Source organism: Peromyscus maniculatus, chromosome 12 (genome assembly GCF_049852395.1).
Source record: "Peromyscus maniculatus bairdii isolate BWxNUB_F1_BW_parent chromosome 12, HU_Pman_BW_mat_3.1, whole genome shotgun sequence".
NCBI classification, from domain to species: Eukaryota; Metazoa; Chordata; class Mammalia; order Rodentia; family Cricetidae; genus Peromyscus; species Peromyscus maniculatus.
In genome coordinates this window covers 3791249-3808935 of record NC_134863.1, presented here as the reverse complement: position 1 = coordinate 3808935, position 17687 = coordinate 3791249, and the positions used below count along the sequence as shown (strand labels likewise).

The window sequence follows — 17687 nt, the reverse complement described above, 5'->3', positions numbered from 1 at the left end:
TGAGTGACTTCTTGTCCTTGGAGACTCTGCATAAGGGGTACTTCCTTTGGACCCTGATGAGTGAGTTATGAAAAATGGTATACCTCTAGCTCTCAGAAGTTCCATCTGTCCATTGGGTATCCCATGTCTGCCAACTCAGTGACGCCCCATCCCCCAGTACTGAGGAATAGGTGGCATATGGCTCAGTCCTGTAAGAATTAAATAAAATTCCAGTAGTTGAAGAGAAAGTCCTTGTGGGACTGCACATTTTTCTTGCAGCCAGCCTTGGCCTGCTTAGAATATAGTCCAGTGAAGCTGCGTTCCTCATCTCCCAGAGTGGTTATGGGCAGTGTCTCTGAGACCTGCCCTAAGGAGCCCCAGAAACTTGGGTGAGCTTCCTAAGCAGGCAGCCCACCCTGATACTGTATTGTATCCTTAATTTTAGTTAGGCCAGCCCGTAGGTGCACCAAGGGACTGGTCTGCTTTTACCTTTGGGTTGGCTGTACAGCATGGGCGTTCCCTTTGCTCTTATGCCGTGAATCTTGGCAGGGCCAAGTTCTCCAGCCAGCTTCTGGAAGAGACGTTACAGAAGGTGATGCTGATGGACTTAATGAAAGGTAGCAGAGCTGCCTTTAGGTTTCATTTGGAGTCCTAGAAGTGCCTGGAGGGGATGGGGGATGAGAGAGAGACTGAGACTCTCCCTTTTGGACTGCTGAGAGCTAGACTTGGTGGTCGAGAGCTTAAGTTCTCAATTTTGAGTCTTGGACCTGCCACATATTAGCCAAGTGGCCTGAGCAAGTTAACTTCTCTGCCTTAAGTTACTCCATCTGTGTGTAGGTTACATGAGTTAAAATCAGTACTCGGCAGAGTATTTGTCATATATTAAGATATTATAGATATCATTAATTAATCAAAGTGAAACGACACTGGGCATCATGGTGCACTATGGTCTCACTGTGTAGACCAGGCTGGCCTCAAATCACAGAAATTTGCCGCCTCTGCCCCTCAGGTACTGGAAAATAAGGTGTGTACTACCACACCCAGCTGTTTGTTTTTTAAACTGAGAAAAATCCCTGGACTAAATAGTGTCTCAGTATCTCATGTGTGTGCGCCTTTTTTCTTGGTTTTTGTGTACGTGTGCAGTGTATGCATGTGTGGGTGGTGTGTACACCAACGTGCGTGTGTTTAGAGGTGAGAGGACCAGCTGTGCTGCTCTACAGCTTGTCCCTTGAGACAAGGTATCCCACTGAACTTGCTGTTTGGAATGCTAGTCTACATAGAGAGTTCCAGGCCAGCCCAGACTACACAGTGACACCCCCTCTCCTCCCAAAGAAAGATTCTTCCCCACACAGTCTCTTTGAAAAAAAAAAGGGTGGGGGTAGCTGGAGAGTCGGCTCAGTGGTTAAGAGCACTTGCTGCTCTTGGCAGAGTCCTAGCATTGCATGGTGGTTCTCAACCATCAGTCATTCCACCTCTGGTGGGTCCACCAATTGGACATAGGAAACGCAACAAAGTATTTAAAAATCATTTCTTAGATTTATTTGTGTGTACGAGTATTTGGCCTGCATGTCTGGTGCCTGAGGAGGTTAGAAGAGGTTGTCAGATGCCCTGGAGCCGGAGTTGCTGATGGTTTTAAGTCATTGTGTTGGTGCTGGAAGCTGAACCCTGGTCCTCTACAAGAGCAACAGGTGCACTTAACCACTGAGCCACTGCCTGGCCCCCACACAGTCTCTTTAGGGTTCTAGAACTCTGAGGGCCCTTGGAAGCGGTGCTGACGGCCTTAATTTAAAGCTGAGGAGGCAGATGTGAGCTTTGGAGCCGGCTCCACCGTCCGCCGCCCTGCTCTCAGCACTCTGCTCCTGTTGTGTGAGAGCAGGATGGTGTGGATTCATTCTGTTTTCAAACAGTTTTGGGATAACCCCCTGGGTTCTAGACAAGATTCTGAGTTACTCACTAATTCTTGTGCTAATTTTGACAGCTCTAAGTCTGTATTGATTATTGTCTTCTGTCCTTCATTATCTTGGCCAGATTTTGCTTCTACCTTAGAATACTTCAGCAGCAGTTTTGATAGCTGTTAGCCCAGCAGGCACATACTTAACCAGAACAGACGCTAATGTTGAAGCTAGTGCTTATTGGTAGGATTTGTGTATTTCTGCAAGGGGACACTGCCAGATCTTGTTACTGGTGGGGGAAGAAAGTATAACTCAGGGGCTGGAGAGATGGCTCAGTGATTAAGAGCACTGGCTGCCGTTCCAGAGGTCCTGAGTTCAATTCCTAGCACCTACATAATGGCTCACAACCATCTGTAATGAGTCTGGCGCCCTCTTCTGGCCTGTAGGCATACATGCAGACAGAACCCTGTATACTTAATAAATTAATAAACTTAAAAAAAAAGAAAGTATAACTCAGAAGGCTAATAGACTCTGAGCCTTTTCTAAGGTGGTAACTGGCTGCTTTACATCAACACCCTTGCTATGAAAAGTCAACCTGAGCTTACAGAAGGAAGTCCCTCCAGTACTCTATGACAGGCCTACTTTTTCAGCCCTCCTCATGTGTCTGACATAGGCAGTTCCTGGTCTTTTTGTTCTGTGTCTCTGGGTGTGTGGTGGGCAGACTTAAGGCTGTTGTCCCAGTCCTTGAGCTCCCAGTTTAGTAGGAGAGTGTAATGTAGGTCAACAATGCTAGGCACACCCTTGTTCAGATGAAGACAAACACATTCCAGGAGTCGGGCCTAAGAGAAGCTGCCTGCCTGTGGAGCTAGGGCCCTGACTGGGCTTGCCAGGGGATGTGTAGGCAGCATTTTCCTTTAAGTGTGAGTTGTAGGTGTCTTCAAGTATATTTTCTTAGATTGACTTGAGGCCTCGCAGGATGCTGAGATAGAGTAGCAGGGACCTAAACTTGGATGTTGATTTCTGCTTTTAACTCATTTGTGTTGTTACTTTGAGACTTGGTGGGTATCCTCATAAAGAGGATAATGAAATGGCTTTATAGAATTGAGATAATAGTCGTATTATGTTAGCTGTAATAATAGTAAGTGTAAGCATGTAGCTGATCCATGAGTGGGCATGAGTCATCCCCTCCCTCATTTGCTGAGAATTAATTGAAATGAGATTTACATTCAAGCATTCGGAAGGATCATGTTTAAATTTGCAGGATATGTAATTATATTAAAATCATAATTTCATTGTCAAGCAGTTTTATCGTACACACTTCGAAAGTTTGTGCTAATGCTAAAATTGGAAATTTTAACTTTAATATTTATTTGTTTTGAGACAGTCAGTCTCACTGTGTAGTCTTGTCTGTCGTGGAAATCACTATTTGGCCAGACTAATCTGAAACTCAGAGAGATCAGCCTGCCCCGGCTGGGATTAAAGATGTGTGCCACCACACCAAATTTTTATTTATTTTTAAAACTATTTCACTTTTAATTTAAATGGTATTCCTGTGTGTCGGTATGTGCATGCGAATACACAGTGCTCTCTGAGGTCAGAAAAAGGGCACTGGATGCCCTGAAGCTGGAGTTGCAGAGTTGTGAGCTGCCTATCATAGGTGCTGGGAATTGAAACTTGGGTCCTTTGTCAAGAGCAGTATGTGCTTTTAGCTGTTAAGCCATATAGCTGGAGAATTCTCTCCAGGTCCCGCCAAGCCCTGGCATTCCGACAGCCCACTTAGAAAATAAACACACAGACGCTTATATTATTTGCAAACTGTATGGCCGTGGCAGGCTTCTTGCTAACTGTTCTGATATCTTAAATTAATCCATTTCTATAAATCTATACCTTGCCATGTGCCACGTGGCTTGTGGCTTACCGGCGTCTTCACATGCTGCTTGTCATGGCAGTGGCTGGCAGTGTCTCCCTGACTCAGCCTTCCACTTCCCAGAATTCTCCTCTCCTTGTCCCGCCTACACTTCCTGCCTGGCCACTGGCCAATCAGTGTTTTATTTATTAACAATTTGCCATACAGAACGATATCCACAGTAAAGCCATCTTTCCAGGCCACTTTTATTTTTTGAGAAAGGGTTTCAGTATGTAGCCTTGGTTGGCCTGGAACTCAGAGATTTGCAGGCATATGCCACCACTCCTGGCAAAATTAGGCATTTATGGAGTTACACAAATCATAGAGCTGCTGTTTAACATTGTTAATACCCTACCAGTTACATATGTGGTGTTTGAACTCTTCTTACATATCCAACTCCAATCTGCTAGGTTTTGTTTTAGCCAGATAAGAAGAGCTTAGCCAGGCGGTGGTGGCACATGCCTTTAATCCTAGCACTCAGGAGGCAGAGCCAGGCAGATCTTTGTGAGTTCGAGGCCAGCCTGGTCTACAAGAGTGAGTTCCAGGAAAGGCACCAAAGCTACACAGAGAAACCCTGTCTCCTCCTCCCCCCGCCACAAAAAAAAAAAAAGAGGAGCAAAACACATTCCTTAGACAGTGGAGATACTGACTAGCAATGGAAGACTAGAAACGCTACTATCATATATATATATATATGTGTGTATATATATATACACACACACATGTATATATATATGTATGTATGTATGTCCTTATATATGTACACATACATACTTTAAACATTTGCATTTATTTATTTATTTCAGATTGGGTGGGCAAAGACACATTTTTCTGCCAGAGTGCTGTGGAAGGCAGAGTACAACTTGTAGGAGTTGGTTTTCTCTTTTCATCATGTAGTTCCTGTAGATTGAACTCAGATTGTCAGGTTTGGTGGCAAGCTTCTTTACCTACTCTCACCAGATTTCTATTTGTATTTGTATTTATTTTGCCTTAAAAATATTATCTTTGGCCAGGTGGTGGTAGTGCACACCTTTAATCCCAGCACCTGGGAAGCAGAGGCAGCTGAATCTCTGTGAGTTCAAGGCTAGCCTGGTCTACAAAGTGAGTTCCAGGACAGCCAGGACTGTTACATAGAAAAACCCTATCTAAAAAAAAAAAAAAAAAAAAAAAAAAATTATCTTTACTGAGTGGTGGTGGAAAACACCTTTAATCTTAACACTTGGGAGGCAGAGGCAGGTGGGTGTCTGAGTTCAAGACCAGCCTGGTCTATAGAGTAGGTTCCAGGGCAGCCAGGGCTACACAAAGAAACCTTAAAACAAACAAACAAACAAACAAACAGCATGCACCGCTACACCCAACTTATTTTTTTCTGATTATTGTGTGTGCATGTATTTATCTCTGTGTGTGTGTGTGTGTGTGTGTGTGTGTGTGTGTGTCTGTCTGTCTGTCTGTCTGTGTCTCAAAGGACATCTTTGGGGAGTTGTTTCTTCCTTCTGTCTTGGGGTTCCTGGTATGGAACTCAGGTCATTAGGTTGGGTGGCAAGTGCCTTTACCAGATGAGCCATCTTGCTCTGTCCATTTCTAATGGAAGTGTTAACTAGCCTAGCCCAGGGCTTTATATAGCTGTGATGACTGTGGAGGGTTATCCTGGCCTTGGTCCAGCCCTGCACCTGCTTTATGAGAATTCTGTGACTTGGGCTTCTCTGAGCCTTTGCTTTACCTCTACAGAATGGGTCATTTATGCCTGCTTTGCTCTCATTCTGGTGTTTAAAGCTCTGATCACTGTCGGGTGTGTGGTGCATGCCTTTAGGAGGTTGATCTCTGTTAGTTTGAGGCCGGCCTGGTCAATAGAGGTTGTTATGCAGAGAAACCCTGCCACAAACAAACAAACAAACAAACAAACAAACAAACAAACAACAAACAACCAAAGCTCCTGTCCTATGTATTGTAAACAGTGTGGAGTGTTGTCAAGATTGCCCATCCCTACCCATCTGCCTTTTCCTTGGCAGGTAGTTCTGATTGTTGCTGGAATTTTGGATGGTACTCGGAACTGATAATGCCTTTGATAAATGTGGTAGTGACAGGCTTTTAGCAAGAACCATGCTTTGTGTTTCAGTTCATTTCAGAAAGTTTTGTTTTAATAACCATAAACACCCTCAGTTTTCCTGTGATACGTTATGGACAGTAGAAGATCTATACTGTTGAATTTTATATTAAGAATCAGGATACAGTTAAGGAAAGGGATGAAGTTAGTATACATGCTAAGTAGATAAAAGCTTCCTGTAAATAATGATAAAGCCCCAAGTAACGGGTTTAATTTTTTTGTTTTTTGGTAAGACAGCAGAATCTTCAGGTGAGGGTAACACCTGGGGTTAGGTTGTGTTCAAGCCTGGGCCCGTCTGACTCTATAGGATTTCTTCTTCCTATGAACACTGACAGTTTAGCAACCAAATCAAAACATCACTTGTAAGTATGATTTAAAAAAAAAAAAATGATGCTGGAGCAGTTATGAGTGCACACTGCTCTTGCAGAAATCCTGGGTTTGGGCTGGAGAGATGCTCAGTGGTTAAGAGCTATTGCTGCTAGCTAGTCAGGTTAAGAGGACCCGGCTTTGATTTCCAGCAGTTGCATGAGATGGCTTACAACTGCCTGTGTGAGTTCCAGGTCAGGGAAGTATGATGCTTCTGACCTTCATGGACTCTGCACTCACCTGCACACCTCTCCCCAGACTAAAAAAATAAATACTGAAGAAAATGGGTGGGAACTGCATATTTTCATTTTATTGTCTGTAACACTCCTCAGAATAGCAGAACATGCTACTGCCACAGAACGAGTTGGTGCTGAAAATTTGTGTACAGGACCTGGAGAGATGGTTCAACAATTGAGAGCCCTGGCTGATCTTCCAGGACCTGAGTTGGTTTCCAAGCACCCACATGGTGGCTCATGACTGTCTGTAACTCCAGTTCCAGGACATCCAGGATCTTCTTCAGGCCTTTCTAGGCATCAGGCATGAACATGGCATATAAACATACATACAGGTGAAACACACATAAAAGAAAAAAAAAATCTTCAGAGTATGTTGTGGAATATTTAACTATGTAAAGATGTGTTACATTTGTTTAACTATTTAAAGATATGTTTCATTTGTCTCACCTTGCCTGCTCAGGTACCTGCTTGGTCTAATAAAAGGTTCAATGGCCAATAGTTAGGCAGAGGAGGAATAGGCAGGGCTGATGGGCAGAGGGAAGAAGAAGAAGAAGAGAGATGAGAGAACAAGGGAGAAAGAAGGGGACCGGCCCAGAGCCAGGCAGCTAGCCAACCAGGGGAGAAACAGGAGAAGTAGGACATACAGAAGGAAGGAAAGGTAAAAAGCCCCAAGGCAAAATGTAGATGAAGAGAAACAGGTTAATTTATGAAAGCCAGTGGACAAGCATAAGATAAGGCCAGGCATTCATAACTAAGCCTCTGTGTCATGATTTGTGGGTTGGCAGTCCAAGAAAGCCTGCTACAGAGTCCTGACCATTTGATGGCACACTTGCTGATAAGCCTGATCTGAGTTTACTCCCTAAGGTCATGTGATCTTCACATGTATGCACACCACTAAGTGAATAAATGTAATATCTACGACTGTGTTTTAAAGTCTTTAGTATAGGGCTGGGCATGTAGCTTGGTTGGTTGAGTATGTTTCTATCATGCACATAACACTGGGTTTGACCCCAGCACTGCATAAGACTGGGTGTGCTAGTACACATCTGTAGTCACACATAGGTTAAGGCAGGAGGACCAGAAGTTCAAGGTCATCTTCAGTCAGCCTAGGCTCCATGGGATCCTGTCTCACACACACACACAGACAGTCTTAACAAACTCCCTCACCCCCAACCCAGGGGTCCTCTGTGTAGCCCTGGCTATCCTGGAACTAGCTCTGTAGACCAGGCTGGCCTTGAACTCAGAGATCTACCTGCCTTTGCCTTCTGAGTTCTGGGACTATAGGTGGACACCACCATGCCTAGCATAATACTAGGTGGTTTTTAACATTTTAATTTTTATTGCGTGTGTTTATATGTTTGGATGTGGGTGCCAGGCTGTCAGAGGACAGCTTTCAGTGGTTGGTTTTCTGCTTTCATCATGTGGGCTCCAGGCTTGTGCAGCGAGTGCTTGCACCTGCCGAGCCATCGTGCTGGCCCCAGACTGACTACTCTTCCTTCCCTTCCCAGGGTTCCTCTGTATCCTAGGTGTTCCTATGTGTCTTAGCATCTTCATTCTCCTGTGGCTTCCTGAGTGCTGGCAGTCGTATTTACTAAATTTAAAAATTCACAAAAATGTCTGAGTTTCTGATCTCAGACTTGTAGTCAAAGGGATTTTTTTTTTCATTGCTTCCATTGTCTAGCTCAGTAAGTCAGTAGCACAGAACCCTAGTGCTACTTGGGGTTCTCTTAGGAACAGAACTGATAGAGTGAACTAATATATTTATATATCAATCAGTAAGGGACTTGTTAGAGTGGCTTACAGACTGTGGTGGGAATAGTCCAATAACAGCGGTCTCCTGACGGGAAGGCCAAGAATCCTGTAGTTGTCCAGTCCAGGAGACTGGATGTTTCAGCAGTTCCAGTCTGGTGCTAGTGTCCCACGGAGGTCCTAGAGAGCACCAGTTTTCAGTCCATGTTGGAATCCCCAAGAAGTAGGTTCAAACAACAGCCAAGGAATGGGTCAGGGTAGATGAACTTGCCAGTAAGAAATAAGGGCAAGCAGACAGAAAACAGTTTCCTTCTTCCATGTCCTTTTATGTGGGCTGCCACCAGAAGATGTGGCCCAGATTTAGGGTGGGTCTTCTGGCCTCAAATGACCTGGTTTTATGGTGGGTCTCAGGTGTGCCTAGCTGCTTGGGTTTAGTGAGTTACAGCTGTAGTCAAATTTGACAACCAAGATTAGCCATCACAGAAAAATTTGCCTTATTTTGGGCTTAATTTTGGATTTCTTTTTTTCTTTCTTTCTTTTTTTTTTTTTTGTTTTGTTTTGTTTTTTGAGACAGGGTTTCTCTGGGTAGCTTTGCGCCTTTCCTGGAACTCACTTGGTAGCCCAGGCTGGCCTCGAACTCACGGAGATCCGCCTGCCTCTGCCTCCCGAGTGCTGGGATTAAAGGTGTGCACCACCACCGCCTGGCTAATTTTTGGATTTCCTAAAGAGTATCTTGGTTACATATTACTCAAAAATCTCTGGCTCTTTGGGGTTTCTTAGACCTTCCCTTGCACGTGCATATTACTGGGGTGATTTTGAACAGTGTGTCTGTTTGCTTTTTCTGTCTCTTAACTCGGCCTCTTTTTCTGTGTGTGGCCTGGCTAGCCTTGACCTCATGATCACAATCCTCCTGCTTCTACCTCCTGAGTGTTGGAATAGTAGGAATGCACTACCAAGCCCAACTTACACTTAAACTACCATAGCCGACCCTCTGTGATAGGTAGAACACGGTTTTCATACCCCATCAAAACAACAACAGAACAGTGGGGTGTTTTTGGAGGTGGGGCAGTGGGGGAGACTATCTGAGTTGATGGGTGAGTTCTGTCTCAAAAACAAAAAACGTCAGCTGGCTGTGCAGGGTAGTCTCTTATTTTCCCTAATCCTATAAAGATTTGGGGAAATTGGTTCCTGTGAGGACCCAGATCCAGTACTCCGATTCTGCCAACTGTACTTGGCCTTGCTGTTAACATGTGGGCATCCAGTTTTTTTCTGGGCTGAATTTGAGAAATGGGTATTTCCCTTTAAGAAGTGGACTGAAGGGGCTGTGTTAGTCAACTGTCCTATTGCTGTGATCAAACACCATGACCAGGGCAACTTATAAAGGAAGCATTGCATCTCCCTTATCCATCCATCCATCCATCCATCTGTCCACCCACCCACCCATCCATCTATCCATCCATCCATCTATCTTTTTTTTTGTTTTTGGCTTTTTGAGACAGAATTTCTCTGTGTAGCCCTGGCTGTCCTGGAATTCACTATGTAGACCAGGCTGGCCTCCAAACTCAGAGATCTACTTGCCTCTGCCTCCCGAGTGCTGGGAGAGCTCCACCACTACCCTGCTAAAGGAAGCATTTAATTGGAGACTTTCATACAGTTTCAAAGGACTAGTCTGTTATCATGGTGGGGAGTATGGCATCAGGCAGGCAGGCATGGTGCTGGAGAAGTAGTTGAGAGCTCACTCACATCTGATCTTCAAGTTGCAAGCAAAGAGAGAGTGAAACTGGGCCTGGTGTGGGCTTTTGAAACCTCAGCATCCCCCCCACCCATAGTGGCATACTTTGTCCAACAAGGTGACACTTCTAATCCTTCCCAAACAGTACCACTAACTGGGATTAAGCATTCAAACATATGAGCCTGTGGGGGTCATTCTCATTCAGACCACCACGGGCTATAATTGAGTGCTTGTCTGCCTCGCACATTTGAGGCCCCGGTATATTTCTCTGTCTCTGTCTCTGTCTCTGTCTCTCTCTAATATAGTGTGGACCACTACACTTGTTGAGGCTCTGGGTTTGATATCTAGCACCACCTAAAACAAAATAAAACAAAAACCCTACAGAAACTGAGCAGTACCCTGTATTTTTTTCAGGTTCCTTCCAAAGCTGTGAGCAGCTGGATTCAAAGAGGGACCTCACTTGGGCTTTTCCCTGTGTGCTGCTTGCCCTCTAGCAGGAGGGACTGAGGAGTTGGCTGGTTCTGCTTTCTCCCAGCTTATCTTTTGGTTGTCAGCATTGCACCATCAGCCCTAAGCAGCTGACTCCAGGCTGCTTTTGGCAGTGAGCAGAACTGAAATAAATCTTTTGGGGAAGTGTGTTCTGTTAGCTTGTGCCATTCTTGGTTAGTTCTTTCAGACTTCATTCTCAAAGAGCTGGGCTGCTGCTGGTTTGTTTTTAAATTACACTTTACTTATTATAATTTGTATGTGCCCATGTGTGCGCTTGTGTGTGCTCATGTCACATGTGGATGTGGATGTTAGAGGACGGTTAGCAGGAGTCTTTTCTTTGGAGGTGGAATTCAGGCTGCCAGACTTCTGTGGTAAGCACCTTTAGCCTCTGAACCTTCTCATCAGCTTTTCTTAGTCAGCTCCTTCCTTCATTCTCAGTAGTGAAGCCTTTGGACGTCAACCTCTGGAGTCACATGGGGCTCTTGACATTCTTTCCTGGGTCACAATCAGGACCGTTTTCAGTTATAGGGGCACAGTGTGTTTTTAGATAGAACCTCTAAATGAGCAGTGTGGCTCTTCAGTTTGCCTTCCTCAGTGAAGGAGGAGGAGGCAGCTCTTGTCCTCAGACCCGATTTGAGCAATGCAGGAACAGGAGCATGCTGGCCGCCCTTAGTGCCAGTTGGTCTCAGCGGGGGCTGCAAAGAAGGTTAATCTCAGTAGGGGGGAGCCACAGTGTCTGGCATCTGTTTTATGCTCAAGGCTCAGAATGCTGAGGTGCATGATTCTGTTCTGGATCCCGCTGTGAAACACTCTTCTATAGGGTACCCAGCATCCCCAGAAGATGTCGGGGCTTGTCTGTCTTGAGTCTCACTTCTTAGAATCAGTTCTTTGTTGGTTAGAACTGTGCAAAGAGAAGTTGCCTTTCCTTCTTGGGTACTTTAACCTGACAGCAAAGAGAGTTTATCTGATCACTCTACTTTGGACTTCCTGAACCTTCAGCTCAGTACTCATTAGTGGTGTCCTTCCTTCTGTGGCCAGAAGGCTTGGGGCTTTTATCTTTGTTCAAGTATCTGCTTGATATCCCCCCCCCCCACAGGGTTTCTTTGTGTAGCTTTGCACCTTTCCTGAAACTCACTTTGTAGCTCAGACTGGCCTTGAACTCACAGAAATCCGCCTGCCTCTGCCTCCCAAGTGCTGGGATTAAAGGCGTGTGCTACCACGGCCCAGCTGCTTGATATCTTGACACTGAGGCACTTCATATCCCAGCACTTAGGCACATAGTTTCATAGGTTTTCTTTCTTCCTTTCTTTTTTTTGGTATAGTGTACTCTAAGCTATTCTTGAAACTCCCTATGTGCACCAGGATGGTCTTGAATTTATTCTTTAAAAATTTAATTGATTAATTTTATGTGTATGTGTGTTTGATCTGTGTGTCTGTGCACCCCGTGGGCCAGAAGAGGGTATTGGATGGCCTGGGATTGCAGTTAGAGGTGATTGTGATCTACCCTGGGTATAGGACCTCAGGGCTTTGTAGGTGCTAGGCAAGCATTCTGTGAACTGCGCTACATCTCCAGAAAACTGTGTGCCTTCTATTCCTTAGTAGTTTTGTAGTATTGGGACTGAGTGATGCAGGATCTTGTGCTGCCAGTTGACACACTTGCCCCGCTGCTGAGCTTCTACAACCCAGCCTGCAGTCCTTAAACAAGGTTGGGTTTTCCTGCCCTGATAAAACTAAGTCCAACTTGCCGGGCGGTGGTGGCGCACGCCTTTAATCCCAGCACTCGGGAGGCAGAGGCAGGCGGATCTTTGAGAGTTCGAGGCCAGCCTGGTCTACAGCGTGAGATCCAGGAAAGGCACAAAGCTACACAGAGAAACCCTGTCTCGAAAAAACCAAAAACAAAAAAACAACAACAACAAAAAAAAAACTAAGTCCAACTTGCCCCATCTTTCTCATTCCCATGAAATTTGCCTTATGTTTGTCAACCTTACTTCATATTGTTAGCATAGAGTGCCAGAGCTACAAAATATGTTTGTACATAGGCCTTTTTCCCCGAGACAGGGTTACCTCTGTGTAGCTTTGCGCCTTTCCTAGAACTCGATTTGGAGACCAGGCTGGCCCAAACTCACAGAGATCTGCCTGCCTCTGCCTCCCGAGTGCTGGGATTAAAGGCGCTCGCCACCACTGCCCAGCCTACACAGGCCATTTTAAAATTCCATTTCTTTTATGAACATTCAATGTTCCCTCCCTCCCTCCTTCCCTCCCTCCCTCCTTCCCTCCCTCCCCCCCCTCCCTCCTTCCCTCCCTCCCTCCCTCCCTCCCTCCCTCCCTCCCTCCCTCCCTCCTTCCTTCCTTCCTTCCTTCCTTCCTTCCTTCCTTCCTTCCTTCCTTCCTTCCTTCCTGTTTTGTTTTTTGGTTTTTCGGGACGATTTCTCTGTGTAGCTCTGGCTGTACTGGAACTCACTCTGTAGACCAGCCTGGCCGAGATCCACCTGCCTCTGCCTCCTGAGTATTTTTTGGTTGTCTTGATTCACAGTTCTATTTGGAATATTTTACCTCATGTGTCTGTCCTGCCCTCATGAAGCTAAAGCTCTCTTTGAAGAGTAGTGGTTAGTGAAGTGTGAAACCTTCCCCTTCTTGAGTGTGTCCCTATTTCATAGTTCCCAAACAACTGTTACTGATGAGTGTCAGCTGGAAGACCAGGATGGTAGTTGGCAGTTGGAGTATTCTTTCAGGTTCTGTGATGCTGCTTCCTTGTGGAGCAATCAGGCTCTCTGACCATATTGTCTGTCCCCTGGTGTAGATCAGAGGCCTGCAGTATTGCTGGCTTCCTTGGAACTGAACTGGTTAAGCTTGGTAACACCTTTCCCCTCTTGTACTACTTACTAAAAATTCCCATATTAAGGCTCTAGCCACATTTGCTGGACTAGACTTTCCGGAGGTGATCCAGGTGCTTGTAGTAGGCACTGAGGTTGATAAACAGGCAGCATCCTGTGGGACACGCTTTCCTCCTCCTCAGCTCCTTCTGAGATAGGCCTCTCATATGCCTTCCATGCTTCACTGTACTTTGAGAATTATTCCTTCTGTGACTTTCTAGCTCTGCTAACTAGAAATGATGTCTTGAAAACTATTGTGGCATGGTGGGAATATGTGATGCAAAGAATCTTTTGATTTTGGTGACATAGAAGCCAATAGGGTGGCCTTTGCCATTGTGAAACATGGCTGCTTAAGGAGGGGAGCCTTTCCTGTATTAGAGGGCAGTGGGCTGGGACAGAGGGGATGTAGCTTGGTAGATGAGACAGGGCAGTGTTGATGGTGTAGGAGAGAAGGCATCTTGGGTGGATGAGAGACTGTCATCTCATCAGTTGTGAGGCCTGATTGAGGTAGTGGTGGGGAGTGGCAGTCTAGGAACTTGGAGGAGGTGACCATGTATGTGTGTGTGTGGCCATGAGTCACGGTATGTTCTGGGTGGCTTTGGTTAAGATGCCTACTGTGTATTTATTGGTGTTGGGGAAGCAATGGGAAATAGCAGATTGATACACAGTGGAAAACCAAGTGACAGACAATCTTAAAGACATCTTAAGCAGAATTATGAAATAATTTGTCATGGTGGTTGTACTTTGAGTGAAGTGACTCTTGCTACATTAGCTATTTATGAGAAGCCCCTAGTTTCAGAGTCTGTTATGATGTAGTTTCCTGCTCATTGTCTTTAGCTCAGGAACTTACCACCCCGTTGGTAGCTGAAGAAATGGAGCCGCAGTGCTGGTTCCTTGGCCCCCTGCCCATCCCATACTGGTCAGTTGTGCTCTTTGCCTGTGCCTGTCCTGGTATGGAGTCCTGAAATGGCTCTTCACATGTTAGGTAGGGAAGGTTTGTGGGTGCCCATTTGCCTTTGTTTGTCTTCGATCTGCAGACTTACTCATCTTAGAGCCTCAGCTTCTCGCACATAGCTAGTGATTGTCTGGAAAAGTGAGGTCTGTAAGCACCTCAGGGTGCTGCTGAATGTCTGCCCTGTGTAGCCAGGGCACAGCTACTTCATTTGTTTATTTTCAGTTCTCCTGTTTACTTCTTTTCTTTCTTTTTTCTGTTTTTCTTTGGCTTCTTTTTTTGTTTTTGTTTAATTTACTAATTTTTTTATATGAGTGCTCTGCCTGCATGTACACCTGCATGCCAAAAGACGGCATCAGAACTCACTATAGATGGTTGTGAGCCACCATGTGGTTGCTGGGAATTGAACTCAGTACCTCTCTGGAAGAGCAAAAAGTGCTCTTAACTGATGAGTCATCTTACCAGCTCCTTTATTTCCCTCCCTCCCTCCCTCCCTCCCTCCCTCCCTCCCTCCCTCCCTCCATTTTTGATAGAGTCTCACTCTGTAGTCCTAGCTGGCCTGGAACCCACAGCAGTCCATCTTTGTTAGCCTCCCAGGTGCTGAGATTACAGGTGTGAGCTACCTGGTTCTGCTGAGGCTAAACAGGCAGCATAAACAGCTAAACAGGCAGCCCAAAGAGGAGGTGGAAATCTGTAGAAGCATGGTTCTTCTCATTGTATTCAATGGGTGCTTGAGACTGGGGCTTGGTGTGGTCTGGGGCAAGGGTCTATAGAGGCAGTGACATTACAGATGGGACTAACCTGGCTCCATGCCTCCTTACCTGATAAGGTGTGTTCTGGTGCTCACTCAAATGTTGTCATTGGTGATGTTGTCACCAGGTTTAATTTGAGGGAGTCAGGAGGGATCTTAATATGTGGTACTTTCCCCGATTTGACAACCCTTTATGCTTTGTTAATCAACAGGAGCTTGAAGAGATCCGCAAATGTGGAATGAAAAACTTCCGTAACATCCAGGTTGATGAAGCTAATTTATTGACTTGGCAAGGGCTTATTGTTCCTGTGAGTATTGAACACTTCCACTCCTTACTAGATTACTCTTTCAGGTGGTGTGCTCCTACTGCTGGCTCTGCTCCTCAGTCAGTTCCTAGTCTGGGCAGCCCACAGACGGGCAGAAGTGGGCAGTGGCTACAGGGTGACAAGTAGGGTAGGGTGTGGCCTTAGGCTCTGGAGTAGAGTCCTGGCTTGCACTGGTGTCTAAAACTGCAGATGTCCCAACCCTCAGATGTGTCGTTACTAACAGAGGAAAAGGGGTACGCAGCTGTGCTCCTGTTGGTGCTCATCTCCCCTGGTTTCTGAACGGCTTGCCCTGTTGGTCAGGTGGAGACCCTCTGTCTGTCTGCCGGCTCTGGAGGAGAGCTGCCTTCCCACATAGACCTTTGCTGGCTTTCTCCGTTGATGTTTACATCTGCGACTTTATTCCTGGTGCATCCCAGTACGCGCCTCTGTTGGTCTTGAATCGCTATTCCCAATTGCCTGTGTGTTCTCCCCTCCACTGCGCTTTCCAGAACGTTTTCTCCCGTCTCTACCCAGATAGCCCAAATTCTTTAAGGAAGCCATCTGGTAGGCTCAGGTCACTCCTCAGAAGGCTTTGCTTTGGTTTTGTCTTTTGATCCCGTCGTTCCTGACACTTGACCTGTACTTTTTACTTTAGCGCACAATTCCTGCTTCTCCCTCTCCCCCCACCAAAGTGCTTCCCACAAGCACATGGCCTCTCAGTTGTCACGGATCTGACACTTGCTTGACTCTGAGGCTCTGAGCCTCTGGCAGGATCGCAGCCCTTGGACCTATGATCAGTCTCTTTACTTGATGACGTGCTACTGCTTTCTCTTCACCCTAGAGCTTGAGTTTTGTTAGTCGAGCTCTCTCCTCTCTCTCTCTCTCTCTCTCTCTCTCTCTCTCTCTCTCTCTCTCTCTCTCTCTCTCTCTCTCTCTAACTCCCCAGGGACCCTCCAGCGTCAGGTTTCTTACTATATGTGAAAGAGTTCTACCTCTCTCCCCCCTTCTCTCAGTGTTTGTCCAGTGTACAGACCCACGGCACACCGGTGGCCTCTAGTCCCCTTAGCCTGTAACTTTGATCTACACTGATATGCTCTCCTTTCTCTTCTTCCACATTCACTACCTTCTTCCCTTTCTACTTTGCCCATCTGAGCCTCACTCAGGTTCTTTCCCTGTATCTGACACTCTTTCCATTGTTTCTTATAATTATTTCTTGTGGAGAGACTGTCTCCTTTACCAAAGAAGAATGTAGAGTATACTCACTGCAGATGCTTTCGTCTCAATTCTGGTTTTAAGATTAGATAGAAAATACTGGCTTAGAAGTTCTAAATCTGAGAGTTTCTAGTCTAGACTTGGAAATACATGTTCTGGGTTTCTTTAGGCTTAAAGGTGGGTGGGCTCGGCACACAGGGAGGGTGGCTGCAAAGCTTTTAGCTAGTAGGGGCTGGCCTGTGCCTATAGATCTGTCATTGTGACCATTGGGGTAAGTAGAACCATCTGATCTGTCTATCCCTCCCTCCCTCCCTCCCTCCCTCCCTCCCTTCCTTCCTTCCTTCCTTCCTTTTTTTTTTTTTTTTGCGGGGGGGGGGTGTAGGGGGGGTTTCAAGACAGGGTCTCTCTTGTAGCTCTGACTGTCCTAGAACATGTTCTATAGACCAGGCTGGCTTCAAACTGAGAGGTCCACCTGCCTCTGCCTCCAGGTGGTAGGATTGAAGGCATGTTCCACCACTACCTGGCATTATCTGTCCCCCTTTCTTTTTTTTCTTTTCCTGAGACGGGTTAACAGACAGGTTTTCTTTGTCCTGAAACATGCTTTGTAGAAACATGCTGGCCTTGAACTCACAGAGATCTGCCTGCCTTCTGAGTGCTGGGATTAAAGGCGTGTGCCCCCACCCCCACCCTATCTGTCTATTTTCTACTTGAGATTGTATGTTACTAAAATGTGAATGGCTAATCCATGGTTCTTTTGGGAAATGAGGGGAATGAATGAGTGAATGAATGAATGGTAGTTTTAAGTGGTGCTGGGGTAGTGTCATCATATGAACTCACTGTCAACAAATTTGCCTTCAGCTCACACCAAGGCCTTTTGGTTCATGCTGGCTCTGAGCCTGTGTCATGGTGGTCTGAGGGCTCATTATGATAGAGATTGACTAGTCAAATCCTAGTGTATGTTGAGGCTCTGGGAGTTTCTAGGCCAAAGATTTGCCCTCATTTGAGGCGGCTGTGGCAGGGAGGGGCTGCTCAGATCTTGTCAGTGCCCCATCTCCCCTCTGTCATCACTGTCCAGGGCATTTCTTCTTAGGATGATTAGTGTATGTGCTTCCTCCCCTGGGCTTAGTTCTTTTGCATCACA

General features: G+C 45.9%; 1 protein-coding gene across 3 annotated transcripts in view; it reads left to right on the top strand.

The window, feature by feature from the left end:
- Positions 1 to 17687, top strand: part of Ube2l3 (ubiquitin conjugating enzyme E2 L3) — a 50725-nt gene that overhangs the window by 8618 nt on the left and 24420 nt on the right. For 2 of the 3 annotated variants that reach the window (XM_006993041.4, XM_042258972.2), the window contains exon 2: positions 15242 to 15337. The exons of the other annotated variant lie outside the window; for it this stretch is intronic. In XM_006993041.4, the coding sequence (XP_006993103.3) occupies positions 15242 to 15337 (96 nt within the window). The remainder of the gene's footprint in view (positions 1 to 15241; positions 15338 to 17687) is intronic. 3 annotated transcript variants of the gene reach the window in all.